Below are 16,074 nucleotides of genomic sequence, written 5' to 3'. Positions count from 1 at the left end.
TTTTGTCCTTTGTTTCACTAATATGCCACACACTCCCCGCATGCTGGACAGTTCTCTGCCCTGAACAGGTGAACAGAAATTGCTCCTGTGAATGCCTCCGTCTGTTACTTTCTCCAGCTCACTCTTTGCCTTGCAGTCTGCCTTTTAAACCTTGCATCACCCCCATCTTTGCTGGATGGTGTTTCTACTGCTGTCAGCACCCAGCATTCCACAGTTATGCCACATGGCAAAAGGTTGTGCATCAACATGTTCTGGGAGCATTTTCCCCACATGGCATATCATGTGTTTATCTTAAGATTGGTGGGTTTAATTATTAAAGGCTTTGGAGTCAGTCTGTCTGAAAGTTTATGTAAGAAAAACAAGTTGATGACTCTTATGTAACCAATGTGAAGAAAAAGGCCATTCTTGCTCACTCACTGTGATGACCCATATGCTATTCTACCTTTTTTCCTCTGCATTCCTGTGTCACATGATGGAAGCTAGTGTGAAAATGGGCAATCTGAAAATTATCCAAATGATCCTCACACATATGCATACATAGCATAGTCATCACATCATTTTTAGGGCTGTAAAATACTGGAAGCAGATTAAATGCCCATCAATGAGGAGTTTAAAAAAAAAAAAAGCACGTACTATGAAACATTATGCAGCAGTTAAAAAGGATGTGTGTGCTGACAAAGAACAATCTCTAGGATGTTTTAAGTGGAAAAAGTACGGTCCAGAAGTTTCTATATTTAAAGGGGAAAATAAAATACATGCCTGCATGTACATATAGACATAGGTCATTCAAGAAACTTAATAGCTGTTGCTTCTGGAGTGGTAAACTAGGAATCAGGAGGAGAGATTTATTTTCAGTTTCTCTCATTTATCCTACAATTATATCCCATGATATATAACCATTGCTGCAGGATGACAGACCCTGTTTCTTTTCAGACCCTGCCTTTGGCATATGAGGCAGTTCTTTCCATTTAAGAAGTCTGGTTTGGATTTATCTAGGTTAAGTGCTCATTTGAGTGTCACCAAGAAATCATCTTCTGGGACTTCCCTGGTGGCCCAGTGGTTAAGACTCCACACTTCCACTGCAGGGGGCGCAGGTTCGATCCCTGGTATGGGAATTAAGATCCCGCATGCTGGGAGGCATGGCAAAAAAAAAAAAAAAAAAAAAGAAATCATCTTCTGAGTTGAATGGTTGGCCTCTCTTGAGGTAAGTTCTCCTTTCAGGGTACACACTCGATAATTTAAGATAGTGATAACCTCAGACACTATTTGCATTATTTTCATTGATATCTTTTGTCCTTTTCCTTCCCAGAGGTGAGGCGTGAGGAAGGGTTCAGTTGAGTATGTATGGTGTGCCTTGGCAACAGGAGCTGAAAGAGAGGCAGTAGAGTCGTATTGTTAGCAAGGGAAATGGCCTTAATGAAGGGAGATGGCCTCGTTATGCTGTGTTATGAAGAACCATGTTAGCTACTTAAATAATTGCACCCATTTCATTGTCATCCGGTGTTTTAATTATGCTTTCAACCTGGAAGAATTCACCCTACAGGAGTTTTTTTCAGGAATGAATTAACCTTCTAATGTGATAGGATAATGTAAGAAAAACCATGTGTATGTATTACTTTTTCAAAAAAGCAAAGAAAAAAGAGAAAAAAAAATCTAATGGAAGCTTTTTTTTTTTTAATTTTTATTTATTTTTGGCTGTGTTGGGTCTTCGCTTCTGTGCAAGGGCTTTCTCTAGTTGCGGCGAGCGGGGGCCACTCTTCATCGCGGTGCGCGGGCCTCTCACTGTCGCGGCCTCTCTCGTTGCGGAGCACAGGCTCCAGACATGCAGGCTCAGTAGTTGTGGCTCACGGGCCCAGTTGCTCCGAGGCATGTGGGATCCTCCCAGACCAGGGCTCGAACCCGTGTCCCCTGCATCGGCAGGCAGACCCTCAACCACTGTGCCACCAGGGAAGCCCTGGAAACTTTTAAATAGTTGAAAAAAAAAAAAAAAAAGACTACAGATCAACTGAGACGCAATTTTAAATGAAAGAACTGTGATGCAAGTGCCCAAAAGTGGGTGTTGCTTGGGGTAGAGTTCAAGGTGACCCCAGGAGCTAGGGGACGAAATGATATGACACACTGTGTGAGAGACTGCGGACAACGGCCACCGGTGGAGCACAGCACAGGGTATAAAAACCTTTGCCCCGAAATGCTAGTTAGCTGAACTCCAGAAGCTGTACAGGCATGCTTACGAAGGTGCCCCAAATCAACAACAGACATGCAAAATGAAACAAAAGTTTATTTTCTGCAATACTTTCTGTAAATTACAATGGCAAAATGCTAAACTACAGCATGTAACTTTTCAATATTTAACCAGAGTACTTGTAATAAATATGCATCCTGAAACAAGATAAAAGGCTACACTTTGTCCGGCGTCCTACAAAATTTCTCAAGTTTTACACTCTGCAGCATTTCTGTGTGGAGGTGGGAGGGGGGTGGTCTTGTGTTTTCTTAAGTGCTGTGACAGAAAGTCCTTTCACATTTTTCTTTGGAGCGTGTTTGAAATTGCCGAACTATAAACAACTTAAGAAAGGTAACACCAGGCTCGAAAGCCGGTGTTGCTTCGCTGTCGTTGGTCCTCATCCAACACAGTGCTACCAAGTGACCTCTGAGCCCAGGCGGCCCTTTCGGAGCTGGCCTATGCTTTCAGTTCTATACTTTAGAGATTTCCGTATTCAGTTTACATCTCTCAATAAGATCAAGGCTGTAAGGGAAGCTGCAAGCAAGTTAACCTGAAAGTAAAGTGAACAGGAATGTTTTCTCCCAAGACCTCAGCTAGGCACCATAATGTTTACCAGAATTTTTTGCTTCAAAGTTGAAAAACTCGTTGGTACTAACAGCCCTTCCAGAGATAATTTACAGGTGCTGGTAGAATTGGGGCATTCAAAAATATTCAATGGGTAAAAGAGGATTTACTATATTCAGAGACGTGCTACAGTTCTGAGAACACGATGGCAGGAAGTCTAGGGGTGTTGGTGGCAGCTCATTTTGAGTTTGGAATACAGAACCACCTCCTGCTGTAGCTGAAAACCTGGAGGAAAAAGTTATATACTTTTTAAAGTCTTAAACATGATTACCTAAAAAATATTTTGCTGATATAGTCTAATGTAAATTTCACTTACTTAGGGATTTAGATATGAAAACATCTTAAAGAGCCAATAAAAATATTGTAGAGGAAAAAGAACACTTTTAAAAAATTGAGGTTAGAAACTATGAGGCATTTCTTTTGGCTGTAAACACGCAATTTACTATCCCTTGTTGAACACAAATGTTTGGATTTCCTGAGCTTCGTGCATAACAAACAGCAGGAGGCAAGTTTGCATAGAAAATTTGCAATATGTCAGCGATTTACTTAAAAAGAACTTTTAAGGACAATTCGCTTTTGTTTTAAAACTTCATATTTAAGTTAACAGTGCTCATCAAACTATAAGATTGATAAGCAGGGCGGTGAGAAATATAAGGCAGATGGGGAAAAAAAAGATGGAATTAGCGTTTTTAAATCCACAAGATATCACGATAAAGGGTCTAAAAGCATGCAGCTCATAAACTAGTGCCATACTAATTTGGTTAGAAATTAAGTCATGTTTTGGGGATAGGAAACCAAAGGCAAAAAGAACACTGCTGCGCTGAGCGGCACAGCCTGAGCGTAGGAACGGAAGCACGGCTGCGTGGTGCATCCATGTGTCACTCAGTGATGAAGTCCCTCAGCTGGGCAGGTGCCAAGGACGATGCCGGCCGCCAGCATAGGGACCTGACTCCTGAGTGTGGACGATCCCAGCTCTGGAATCAGAAGGGATGACAGCATCTTTCACCCCTGCTGCTTTGAAGTTTCTAAGCGGTTCTGAGGAGGACAGTCTTCTCCTGGGACCCATCCTCAGAAAGAAGCCTCTGGAAAGGGAAGAAGCTCTATTACAAGGGTCACAGTGATGCCACGAAAGAGAACAATGGCAGTGGTTGCCAGCAACTCCGGATCTAACATGAGGTGGACAACAAGGGGCCAGTGTCCTGCTTTACTTCTTCTGGGACTGGTTCTTACACATGGTGAGGATTTGCTTCAGTACTTTTTGGACATCTTCATCCATCTGGCCCTAGGAAATTCCGACAAAAGACACTCATTAGAATAACCTATGATATCATGACGTGGACACAAATCACACAGGACCATGGGGGAGTGAGGAAGGAGGTGAATAAAGGGCAGAGGCTGTTGCCCCACAGGAACTTCAAAATGCAGAATACAACAGAGGTAGAGGGGAGGCTGAACACTGAAAACCTAAAACACTTGTTAGAAAAATAACATCAAAAAGGTTTAAAACAAAACAAAACAACACTCAGAACCTAAATCCTGGCACTGCCTCACCTGGGGAATGAGATGGCTGGCTGGGATGAGCCCTTGGCTCCCCACTGCCCTCCCGCCCCGACCTTCAAGGAAATGTTAGCCCTACCCATTCCCACATTTCTAGGAGGAACTGAGTCAAAGACACAACCCTGCTCTTTTTCCTCCAGAGAATGTGGAGGCTGGGTCTCCTACCAGAGTCCTCAGCAAAGGGTTTCTGGCATCTCAGTAGCAAATGTGAGCCCAGCCAGCCAAAGCACCAACAGTTGCAGTAGTGAGATGGTACGGATAGCTCTGAGAATATCATCAAACCCGGAAAATAACACCTAGACTCCTCCTCCTGATGGGGAGCTGCCCCCACACCCTCCTTCAGCTCTCAACAAAGGAGGCTGCTCCTGGTTAACAGGGCATGGGGCTCCCAACACAAAATCCAAAGCAAAGCAGAAGGTGTTTTAAAAAGCTTTCCAATGAAGAGCTGTCTTCTCAAATTCTCATCTGCTCTAGTAGTTTCACGATGGGCATTTGGGCGAGACCTGCTGTGGTATCTCTTTAGGATCCCCAGACACCATACCTGCACAGCGTACAGAAGGTGCATTCTGTAAACTGATATCACTTCCTGGTGTTGTTTCTTGCACTCCTAGAAAGAGACAATTTGACATTGTTCAAGAGCTTAGGAGACCTTTAAAAAAAAGCAAAGAAAACTAGGAGAAAGCTGCGGCCAAACGCTACCCTAGTGATTCCTTCCACCAACTAGCATAGGAAGCTTTTAAAATTGCTGTGGACTCAGAGGATTGTGTAGTTTGGAATGCTTGTCAATATTCTTAGGGAAAAAAACTACCTGTTTCATATCTTGGTATGTCAACCCTAGAAGAAAATTCATGTAAAAAGTAGATAGGATAATCCCGAATTTGTTTAAAAATATATATACATACTCAGGCAAAGAATACAGATATATTCACACAAAGTAAACAGTGCAAGGAACTATTTACTTTGTCAAATGCGAAAAGTTATTGTCTCTGAGTGGTTGGATTATAGGCAGTTTTAATTTATAGTAGCTTTTCCAGAGTATTCTGTATCTTCCAACTTTTCTATCGTATACCATGACCAAATATTTATTAATTTAAAAACTTATTCTTTTTTTTTTTTTAAGATTTATTGATTGATTGATTGATTGATTGCTATGTTGGGTCTTGGGTCTTCGTTTCTGTGCTAGGGCTTTCTCTAGTTGCGGCAAGCGGGGGCCACTCTTCATTGCAGTGCGCAGGCCTCTCACTATTGCGGCCTCTCTTGTTGCGGAGCACAGGCTCCAGATGCGCAGGCTCAGTAGTTGTGGCTCATGGACCTAGTTGCTCCGCGGCATGTGGGATCTTCCCAGACCAGGGCTCGAACCCGTGTCCCCTGCATTAGCAGGCAGATTCTCAACCACTGCGCCACCAGGGAAGCCCTAAAAACTTATTCTTTTAAAGAGAGTTATCGATCACCTTCTATATAGCCACTGGTGTATAATCCCTGGGGAATGCAATGATTTCGCTGTCACTGTACCAAGGAGGTGAACAGGGTGACGGCACCAACCTCAGATGGTCCCTCAGCACAGCTGTTAATGATTTTATTTCTCCTTGTCGAGCTATAATTCCAATTCCTCCTAGTGACTATTTCAAGGATCTCAACTCAGCTCTTAACTCATCTAAGAAGAGGCCTTTCTGCCTACGTCATGATGGAAATTGAGACTATCATATATGGATCACTTTAAAAATCTACTAAAGTCTATCAGTAGCCAGTCTCACCTCCTCCCCAACAGTGTCAGATATGAGGCGTCCTTCCTATTCAAGGAAACCCTTTGAAACCTCAGTCTTTGAAGTTCCTCCCAGTAGAAGGTACGCTTGGTAGCTCTCTCTGTGCTGTTTCCTCCCACCTCTTGGTTGCCTCCACTCCATCATTTATAGCTTTGTCTTCTGATCACTGTCTTCCTTTCCGGTCCTGCTTCTGTCATCACTTGGTTGACTTCAGTATCCTCGTGGATGAGCCACCCACCACCCTGGCCTCTCAGTCCCTCGACCTAAGCTTCATGACCTGTCCCTCCTTCTAGCCACCCGCTCTTATGGTCAGAGCCCTGCCTCAGTCATTACCTCTGAGATCTCAGTTGAGAGCATCCCACTCCCTCACCACCATCTCCCATCTTTGCAGCAAACCTGCTTTAGGCTTCCCCTGCCTCCTGCTGTGGCTCTTCAGCCCCGGCAGACGCCTAGCTCCTTAGTCACTTCTCCAGCTGCCAGCCTCGGCCACTGGAACTGTGGTTGCCATGGCTACCACGGGCCATCTGAATGCCACATCCCAGTCCCTGCTGCCTCCTACTCATCTCTTTGAGATTCAGCACAAGCATCGCCTCCTGCAGGAAGCCTTCAGAGACTCACCCAGATTGGGTGAGCACATTGCCTCTCTGTGCCCACAGCACGCTGGGCACCTATCAGTGGACGCTTACTACACTGAGTTTATGGTAAGCCATTATATTGAGTATACGTTCCATGAAGGCAGGGACTGTGTCTTATTCATTTTTATATCATCAGCACCTTGTATATTACTGATGCATAAAAGCTCATTAAACGCATATTGAATAACTGTAAGAATGACTGTATAAATCATTAGTACTTTATCTACAAGTCTGTGATAATCACTTGATCAGAAAAATGACCTGCAAAACACAGTCAAGAGCAACTTCTCCTTCCCTGACTACTCCTCCACTGCTCAAGTAGAGCTGGCAACACACAAAAAAGCTGGTTTTGTACTTTGTGGCCAGCCGGAGTAAGGACTGTAGAAACCTGAATTCACCAGTATCGAGTCTGTACTGAAGAAATCACAAAATCCAGGTCCTGTTTGTAAATGGAAGCTAGAGACAGTCCAGGATAGACTAACCTTCACGTGCAAAATGTAACATACCCTCAATGACTAAAACTTTACAGACATTGTGATAGACTGACTAATAGCCCTCCAAAGATGCCCACGTCCTAATCCGTAGAACCTGGGAGTGTGACCTATAAGGCAAAAGGGACTTGGAGATTAAGGATCTTGAGATAGAAAGGAAGATTATCCTGATTATCTGGGTGGATCTAAAAATGTAACCACCAGGGTCCTATAAGAGGGAGGCAAGAAGGTCAAAGGTGGAAGGAGGAGATGGGAGGACAGAATCAGAGGCTGGAGTGATATGCTTTGGGGATGGAGAAAGGGACCACGAGTCAAAGAATTCAGGCAAACTCTAGAAGCTGGAAAAGGCAAGGAAATGGATTCTCCCCTAGAGCCTCGAGAAGGAACCAGCCCTGCTGACACCCTGACTTTACTTTTGTGAAACTGGTTTCTTCGGACGTATGGATCTTGAGAACTGTAGTAATAAGTTCGTGTTGTTTTAAACCAAGTTTGTGTTGCTCTATTACAATAGCCATCGGAAACAAATACAGACATGAAAGGGCTTTCCTGGGTGAAATCAGGAGAGAGGCCAAGAAGCGGCTTCAGACATGTAGACATACAACTACCAGAGATCCTGGCCCCTAATAAGGAACAGCTCTCGCCGCTGCCAGAGACAGTGACTACCATGGCAGAAGAATGGAGAAAGGGTAAAAAGCGAGTGGAAGAGCGAACAAGAAGCCTCCTCCCACTGTCCTGTGGACTCCTCCCTTCCTTCCCACTGACACATGTTACCCATCGCATTGCAGGCAATGACTGAGAAATCCATCCGCTCCCTCTCTGGCCTTCATCAAAGAAGTCTGCAGTCAGCTGCTCACTGAAGCACAACACGCCTTCAGGCTGGGCATCTGCCCGCTGGCTCCCCGCTCCCCCCGGTGTGCTGTCTGCCTCCCCACACCCGCAGCCAGGCCGCAGAGACACGCCCACTCACAGCCAGCTGCTGCTGCAGCTGCTTGACCTGCTGCTGCAGCGCCTCCAGCTGCTGGCTCTGCCTCTTGGACGAGCTCGTGGAGTAGGAGAGCTGCGAGAGGCTGTTCAGGGCCTCCTTCAACTTGGCGACTTCCTTCGACATCTCGTTTATCTGGCGAGAAAGGAAAGCTCTATCAATAGGCAAGAACCTGACGCAGAAGCAAAACTCCACCTATTTCTCAACCTGGAACATAGCCTCTCCTGGCCTCTGGGATCCTGCAGCAATCCCTTTTTTATTTTTAAAAGAAAAGCCATAAAATGAAACATAAAATCAGATAAAATCAGGCAAACCAAACAAAGCCCTCTAAGGCCATTCCATGCAGACAAGAGCCCCTGAATGTCAGACTGTGTTTTGGGGCCTGAAGGTAACAAAAGCTATGACATGGATTTCCTTCGTTCACCCTTAAAAGGGGGACGGTTGAAAAAATAAATCAGAAACAGGATTTCAGGTGTTCCTTATTTGGAGACAGCTAGGTCTTGCTCCATATTGCTGACGTGAGCAGTCAGGAATAAGTTTTAGAAACCCTGGTATCTCGGGCATCTCGCCTCGTAGTGAAGACAACCCCCCACCTCCACCCCCTGTCTCCTTGGCTTCAGGAGCTCTTTTTGAAACATTCATGATAATGAAGGAATAAAAAAAGATTAAAAATACTCTAATGAATGTCATTCAGAACATCTGACCCAGGGGACCGGGGATGCAGAGCAGATCCAGGCACGGAAGCATCATCCACTTTCCCTTTACTTTCCTCCTTCCTCCCCACCCAGCCCATCTCGAATCGCCTGCCCCTCATATTTCCTGCCTTATTCTCCTGTACACCTTTGAAAATGGGGGCCAGGGAGGATTTTTATACTGACTCAGAGGAAAGCTCGTGGGGTTTAGGGAAGCAGTATCAAGTCTGGGAGTAATTGGGTTTTCATATGACAGAGGAATCTGTCTGGATTCCAACAGAGTAGAAGTTCAAGATGGGTCACAAATGCTTCTCAGTTGGTGGGTTCACTTCTGATCCCTGACACTTGGCAGGGCTTCTGTAAAATAATTTTTAAAGGGAAAACACGTACCACACATGTGAAAATGCTTTGGTATGAGGGAAGCAGTAGAAGATGAGTATTTTTTTTTTTTTAAATAAATGTCCACCCTACTATTCTTAGTGTGGCTTTGGGGACAGGGGGGAGTCACGTGTGGAGCCTCTGACCATTCACAATAGGTTAGTGCTTACAAATGGTAAAAATGTTCACCACAGTAAATGAAGGTTGAAAGTCCTAGCGTATACTAGCTCGAAATTCAACAGCAATACGGTCTCACCAACCTTCTTGTCTTTATCCTCTTCCAGTTTTGAAGAGCTTTCAGAATCTCTCTTCATTTCTGCAAGCTCTTCCTGAGCGTGCTGGCATTTTTGCAGAAGTTCATTTACTTCCTGCTCTTTGGATTTCAAGAGAGTCTGAATGTTTTCCCTTTCCCTTTTCATTTGTGAGACCTCACTTCTAATCTGGGCAACCTCTGAATGGGCCTTCTCTTTCTCTTTCACGGAATCCTTTAATTTTGAGGCCAACACACTCACTTCACTTTCCAAAGACGACTGGAGCTTCTCATAGGCGGACCTGGGCACCATCGCGTCGGTCACGGCCGCTTTCTCCTCTAGGAGTTGCTTCTCCAGCTTTGCCACCTCCCCTTCCTTGCTCGCAAGGTGCTCTTTCAGACTGCCTAGTTTTTCCTCCATCTCTTTGGCAGCGGTCCGCAGCGTGGTTATCACTTGCAGATGCTCCGTCATGGAGACAGAGTTCTCTTTCTGTGCATCTACCAACTGCTTGAGCTGGGTCAGCTCATTCAACACTTTGGAATACTGAGACTTCATTTCAGACAGTGCCTCTTCAGCCTTCGCTCTGGATATGTTGGTCACTTGCATCAGCTTCTCATGCTCTGCTTTATGGATATATTCAGCTGTGACGTCTTCTAGAGATTTCCTCTTCCTGTAATCCTCCAGCTCGGCCTGGGCCTCTTTGTATAGCTGGGACAGCTCACTCACCTGCTTGTTGAGTTCATCTATCATCCTGTTCATGGCCTCTTTCATGTCCCCAGCTCCATCACCCGCCTCCTGGGTCATCTGATTTTTCAGTGTATCTTTTAATTTCATGATTTCTTCTTGGGCCTCTTGGTATTTCTCAAACAAAAATGCCTTCTCCTTATTCATATTCTCAATCACCGAGCAATATGAACTTTTCATTTCCTCGTACTCTTCCCCAGGTGGCCTAATAACCACCCCTCTCTCCCTCTCTACAAGCTTTTCCTCCAACTCTCTCACTTTCTCTTTATTTCGTTCACTTTCTTCCAGTGCGTTCTGGAGATCCCGCTTTAGCACGTCTATTTCCTCCTCGGTGATCCTCAGCTCGCGGAGGCCCGAGTCAGTATCCATGCCTTCCGGTGAGACCAGGCCCAGTTTCATCTGCTTCTGCACACTCAGGACTTCTTTCATAGCTTCCTCGTACTTGCTCTGAGTTTCCTTAAGTTTCTGGCTGAGGTCGGAGCCGTTCTCTGAAACCTCCGAGTTGTTTAAGCACACCGACTCTGTCCTTCTGGCCTGGAGCTCGTCCTGCAGCTGTTTCCTCTCTGCTTCAGAGCTCTCCAATTTCTTCTGCAAGTCGTGTAAAATCTCCTGTAGTTGCTGGATTCTGACATCGCTGTCGATTGTGGATTTACTCAAGGAATGTGTTAAGACAGATGGAGATGGTTTGGAGTCTGGGGGAGGGGTTTCACTAGGTTTGCCCAGGGATGGGGCCAAGTCAGTTTCAGCAGAATGGTAAAAGTCAAAGCTCAGGTCTGCTTCTGCCTCCCTGGGTGTTTTGGCCTGGAAAAAAAGGCAAGAATGAAATGGCACCAAAGGTGTGGTTAGATGAGCAAGCAACTGCAATGAGAGAGCGAGTCCAAACCTTACATTTGGGAGAGCTGCAGGACCGTTCTGCATGCGTCCTCTTGCCCCATGAAGAAATATGGTCTGGGACACAAGAGTTGGACTAATGACTCTAAGCTTATTCTGTGCTCTCTTAGGACAGATTATGTGTGCCACTTTAAAAATGTGAGATTTGTTTTGGCTGAAGAGCCTCTGACTCAAAGTTTTCCTTTGTTTCTCATATTATTGTAGTTGCCAAGAGGGACAATGGGCTTAGTACAGCTACTTCTTATCAAGTTCTTAAATCTGCTAAATGATCAACTTTACTAAGTAAATAACTGACTAATCATATATATGTGTGTGTACATATATGTATATATATTGTCATATATATCATACTATGTATATAATCATATATAATTTACCAATTTACAAAAATAGTTAATGAATAAACTCTCTCAAGAAACAAATAATTTGAAACTATAAAATGCTTAAGGCTAATTATATTTTAAAAAGAAGAAACTAATGTTGATGTCTAAGACAAAATATCACCTGACTAACCCTGAAAAACCCAATAGCTTGACCCTACAGAATAGACTGTGTTAGCAATCTATTTACCTACCTGTAATTTATCTTGTAATTCCTTATTGTGTAAGGTAAGAGAAGCAACTTTTGCTTGCAGTAGGACAAGAAGATCTTGTTGGTCAGCTTCAGAACTTATATCCAATAAGCTATCAGCACCTTGGAAAAGAGACAGGCAATTTAAAATAATATTTAAAAAATTAAACTGTTATTTCTCTGACCTCTAACAAACTCACTTTCTACCCAATCCAGTTCTTCTTCCTAGTCCAGACTATGAATGAAAGCCCGCTCCAGCTGGATAGATGAATAGCAATTCTCAGGTACTGGGGTTTCCTTACTGGCGTTTCCCTAGCACAATACTAGGTGCCTGGATACAAATAAGCACATCTGAAAACTGATGGATTTGGTCACACATTTTCCGTTCACTTAATCAAGTGCCACACCTTGGTTGTTTTTTGTTCCTCCCATGCCTAATACATCCCATTCTGTGAATCCTTTTAGAAAGATCTCTGGAATCTGGTTCACTTCTTATTCCCACATCCATCACTCTAGTTCAAACTTCATCACCATACTTGGTAACTCTACAAATGGCTTCCTAACAAATCTCTCTCTCTCTCCTCTAGTGAAAATGCAGCCTGTACCAACAACACTGTCTGACTAATCTTCCTAAAACATACTTTGATAGGGTCATTCCTTTGGTTCAAGTGCTTTAATTGCGCTCCCTCTAAAAATAACCTCCAAATTCCTTTATCTGGATTAAGGCCTCTAGGATCTGGCTCCAATCTACTTTTTTTCAGGTTTATAACTCCTGATGTTTTTCTCTAGTATCCCATTTTCATCAGATTCAAGGCTTCTATCACACACTCTATATTCTCAACACAAGGCTGCTTCTTTAATTCTTCATCCATACGACTGCCCTTGTAGCATGTGTTTGGCTAGATAACTCTTAGGCATCCTTTAAGACTCATGGCAAACTCTGCCTCTTCCTTAAAGCATTCTCTGACCAGCCCAGCATGAAACAGACTTCTCTGAATCCCACAGTATACACTGTTGGTAAACCAGAACTATTTGAGATTCTACCGATTATCATGCTGAAATAACATTTAAAGCTATGCTACTCAAAGTTCTCATTGAGACAAGACAAGAAACGTCCTCCAGAATGTCACTCAATGTACTGCTTCCTTCATCCAGAAAGTCTTCCTATGGAAAAAAAATTGTCAGGTGGACGAAACAGTGTGCTTGGCTGGATGACTTTCTGCTCTAAACTCCTTAGTTATTTTAGACTGGCAACAGTTTAGAGACCACACTCTGAATAGCACTGATCCAAATTTCTACTGTTATTTAAAAGTTTTCTCAAGCCATTTAATGCAAGGATGAAAACTTTAATCTTAATTTGGAAGGATACAAAATGACATTTCTTCATAGAAATGCTTACTAATCATGTCTGGTGCCTAAACCACAGCTTTATGAGTGTTCTTGACAAAGAGTCTGGTCAGCTTGGAATGAACCAGGGGATTGGGAGCATGAGGGTAATTCTAAGCAACAAAAATTACTTCTAAGCCACGATGGATGGCTTTTAAAGTATACAATGTAACAACTGTTCAGTTATATTAACATTGTTCTCTGCCAGGAATATTTCTTAATATTTCTAAATTCTCTAAGTTAAGGGCTCCAAACACATATGAAATACATAACAGACTAAGAAACTGAATGCTGGAGCAAAAAGGGGCCTTTGAAGTAATCTACTCTACATTTCAAATTGATTCTGCATATACCGTCCTACATTCTTAGAGGATAAAGCAACAGGATGGACTCGATACAATGAATTAAACCCTGTCTTGGTGAAGGACAATATGATAGTGTGTGGTTTCATTAACACTCTTTGTATATGTCTTTTAAAAATCAAAAGTAGAAAAGTTAGATTGTGGCAGCCGTGGAGGTGCTCAGTTGGCTCTCCCTTCAAGAAATAACCTGCCGCTCAGTTGTAAGGAGGGCCGCTAGCTGGCAGCTTACAGCCTATGGACCTCATCCCAAAACGATGTTTTAAAATGCATCAAATAAGCTGGGATGAAGAGAGAGAGTGGCACTGACATATATACACTACCAAATGTAAAATCGATAGCTAGGGGGAAGCAGCTGCATAGCACAGGGAGATCAGCTCGGTGCTTTGTGACCACCTAGAGGAGGGGGATAGGGAGGGTGGGAGGGAGGGAGACGCAAGAGGGAGGGGATATGGGGATATATGTATATGCATAGCTGATTCACTTTGATATACAGCAGAAACTAACACAACATTGTAAAGCAATTATACTCCAATAAAGATGTTAAAAAAAAATAGAATGTACAGGTTACAGTAATTGGCGACCTTCTTTGAAACACACCAAATAACAAGATCTGGAAGCAGGTCTAATAACTGCCATGGTTTCTAGCAGAGATACTGTAAATGATCTTTCAAGGTATCTGTAATAACAGTGAGGGGATATGATATTATCTGTGAATTTTCTTGGTGTCAGAATCACTGATCTGCTAATACCGCTGGGGCTTATTGCCTATATTCATAATTGAAGGAAGTGCTAATGCTAAATTAGGAACAGATGAAAACAGAGATATATTGCACACCCAAGCTCAGGGACTCCTTAATCTAGGTGAAAGCCCCCTGAAGTAGAGAGTACCAGGCTGTGCAGTGTTGGCAGCCTTAGGGTGGCACCCTGGGTTCTCCGACTTCCCCAGACAGGGTACCCCTGCTTGGTTGGCCTTTGCTCTCTTAGAGGAACATGAAATAGAGATCGGTCAAGGGAACAAAAATGCCCCTTCATCTTACCCGTAGTACTGTCACTTAGTCTGTCTTTGTTTTCCCGTATAGAACTGATCTCAGCCTGCTGGAACACAAAAATGACTTAAAAGAATATTCCTGAATGGAACACTCTACAAAAGAATCAAGCAAATTTTCCTCCTTGAGTTTATACAAGTTGGTGCTATCCTACTAGAAAAACAGATAATCTCCAGGAAAGAAGATATTTTAAAATACAATAAAAGTGACAGTTATCTCCTGAGGTACAGTTTTTACCTAGAGGTTCCAGAGGGTATATTCTCAAAATATTTTTCAGAAATTTCAGTAAGTATATTACAAGTATCTTTGAAGAGTATAATAAAATTACATAATAGCTAATTTAGTGGGCTATGTGCTAAAGCTTGAGATGGTGAATACTACTTTCATAACAGAGTCAAATAGAAGTTTTACTTATCTGGGTAATACATTAAAATACATTAGAAGCACTTTTCAGCTTTATCATTTCATAAATTAACTATTAATATATTATTATTAATTATTTTTAAGGGAAATAGTAGTAAATGAGACCTGTCACAGAAAATAAAGGTAATTTTATAAGGGAATAAAAATTCTTATGGCTGTGGACTGACAATCCCCTAAAGATTTCCTCTAAACCTGTATCCCTGAATATCTCTGTCCATTAATATACTGGAAAAATTCTTTACCTTCAAAGCCAGATTCTCATTCCAAAACGAAATACAGTCACTTGCCAGAAATTGCCATGTTTTATCTAGATGAGCCGCAGACCATGATAAGAGAGAGAATTGTTCAGCAAAGGAACTTTTGTAAAGGCTCAAATGCTAAAAATGAAGTGGCTCATTTTTGGCAAGTGCTTATCATAAAAAAGCTGTATTTTCACTTAAAAAACTAAGTGCTTATTTTTATTTTGCAACTCTATTAAGGTACAATAAACTACATCCATCAGAAGCTTACAATTTGAGGAGTTTTGGCAGATACACACCCAAGGAACCACCACTATAATCAAGATTCAGAATATTCCCATCACCTCTAAAAGTTTCCTCATGCCTCATCACAGCCAATCCCTGCCATTCCCAGGCAACCACTACTCTCCTTTTTGCATTTTCTAGAATTCCTATAAATGGAATGTCACAGGGGATGAATTTCTTTGAGCCTGGCTTCTTTCATTCAGCATGATGGTTTTCAGATGCATCCATCATGCTGCTTGGCCAGCACTTCATTCTCTTTTATGGCTGAGTAATATTTAATTATATGCATGTATCTCATTATCTTTATCCATTCATTTGTTGGAGGACATTTGGATCGTTTCTAGTTTGGGGATATTTGAGTAAAGATGCTATAAACATTTGTGTATATGATTTTTTGATATTTTCATTTCTCTTGGGTTAACGTCTATGAGTGAATGGCTAGATCATATGTTAGGAATGTTGAACTTTTCAAGAAACTGTCAAATGGTTTTCCGAAGTAGTTGTACCATTTTACATCCTACCAACAGAGTATGA

At 42.7% G+C, this 16,074-nt stretch overlaps 1 protein-coding gene across 7 annotated transcripts in view; it reads right to left on the bottom strand.

Moving 5' to 3' along the window:
• Positions 1-2,260: 2,260 nt before the first annotated feature.
• The window catches only part of RAI14 (retinoic acid induced 14), a 148,707-nt gene continuing 134,893 nt past the window's right edge, over positions 2,261-16,074 (bottom strand). For 4 of the 7 annotated variants that reach the window (XM_057540008.1, XM_007192227.2, XM_007192230.2 and 1 more), the window contains 6 exons: positions 14,585-14,642; positions 11,804-11,922; positions 9,604-11,139; positions 8,259-8,408; positions 4,944-5,009; positions 2,261-4,127 (listed from right to left, as the gene is read on the bottom strand). In XM_057540008.1, the coding sequence (XP_057395991.1) occupies positions 4,050-4,127; positions 4,944-5,009; positions 8,259-8,408; positions 9,604-11,139; positions 11,804-11,922; positions 14,585-14,642 (2,007 nt within the window). In that variant the 3' untranslated portion in view covers positions 2,261-4,049. The remainder of the gene's footprint in view (positions 4,128-4,943; positions 5,010-8,258; positions 8,409-9,603; positions 11,140-11,803; positions 11,923-14,584; positions 14,643-16,074) is intronic. The other 3 variants (XM_007192228.2, XM_007192231.2, XM_028169049.2) reach the window with 2 other exon arrangements.

This window comes from Balaenoptera acutorostrata, chromosome 2 (genome assembly GCF_949987535.1).
Source record: "Balaenoptera acutorostrata chromosome 2, mBalAcu1.1, whole genome shotgun sequence".
NCBI classification, from domain to species: domain Eukaryota; kingdom Metazoa; phylum Chordata; class Mammalia; order Artiodactyla; family Balaenopteridae; genus Balaenoptera; species Balaenoptera acutorostrata.
Note: the sequence above shows the minus strand (reverse complement) of the source record. Positions and strands in the feature narration are given on the sequence as shown.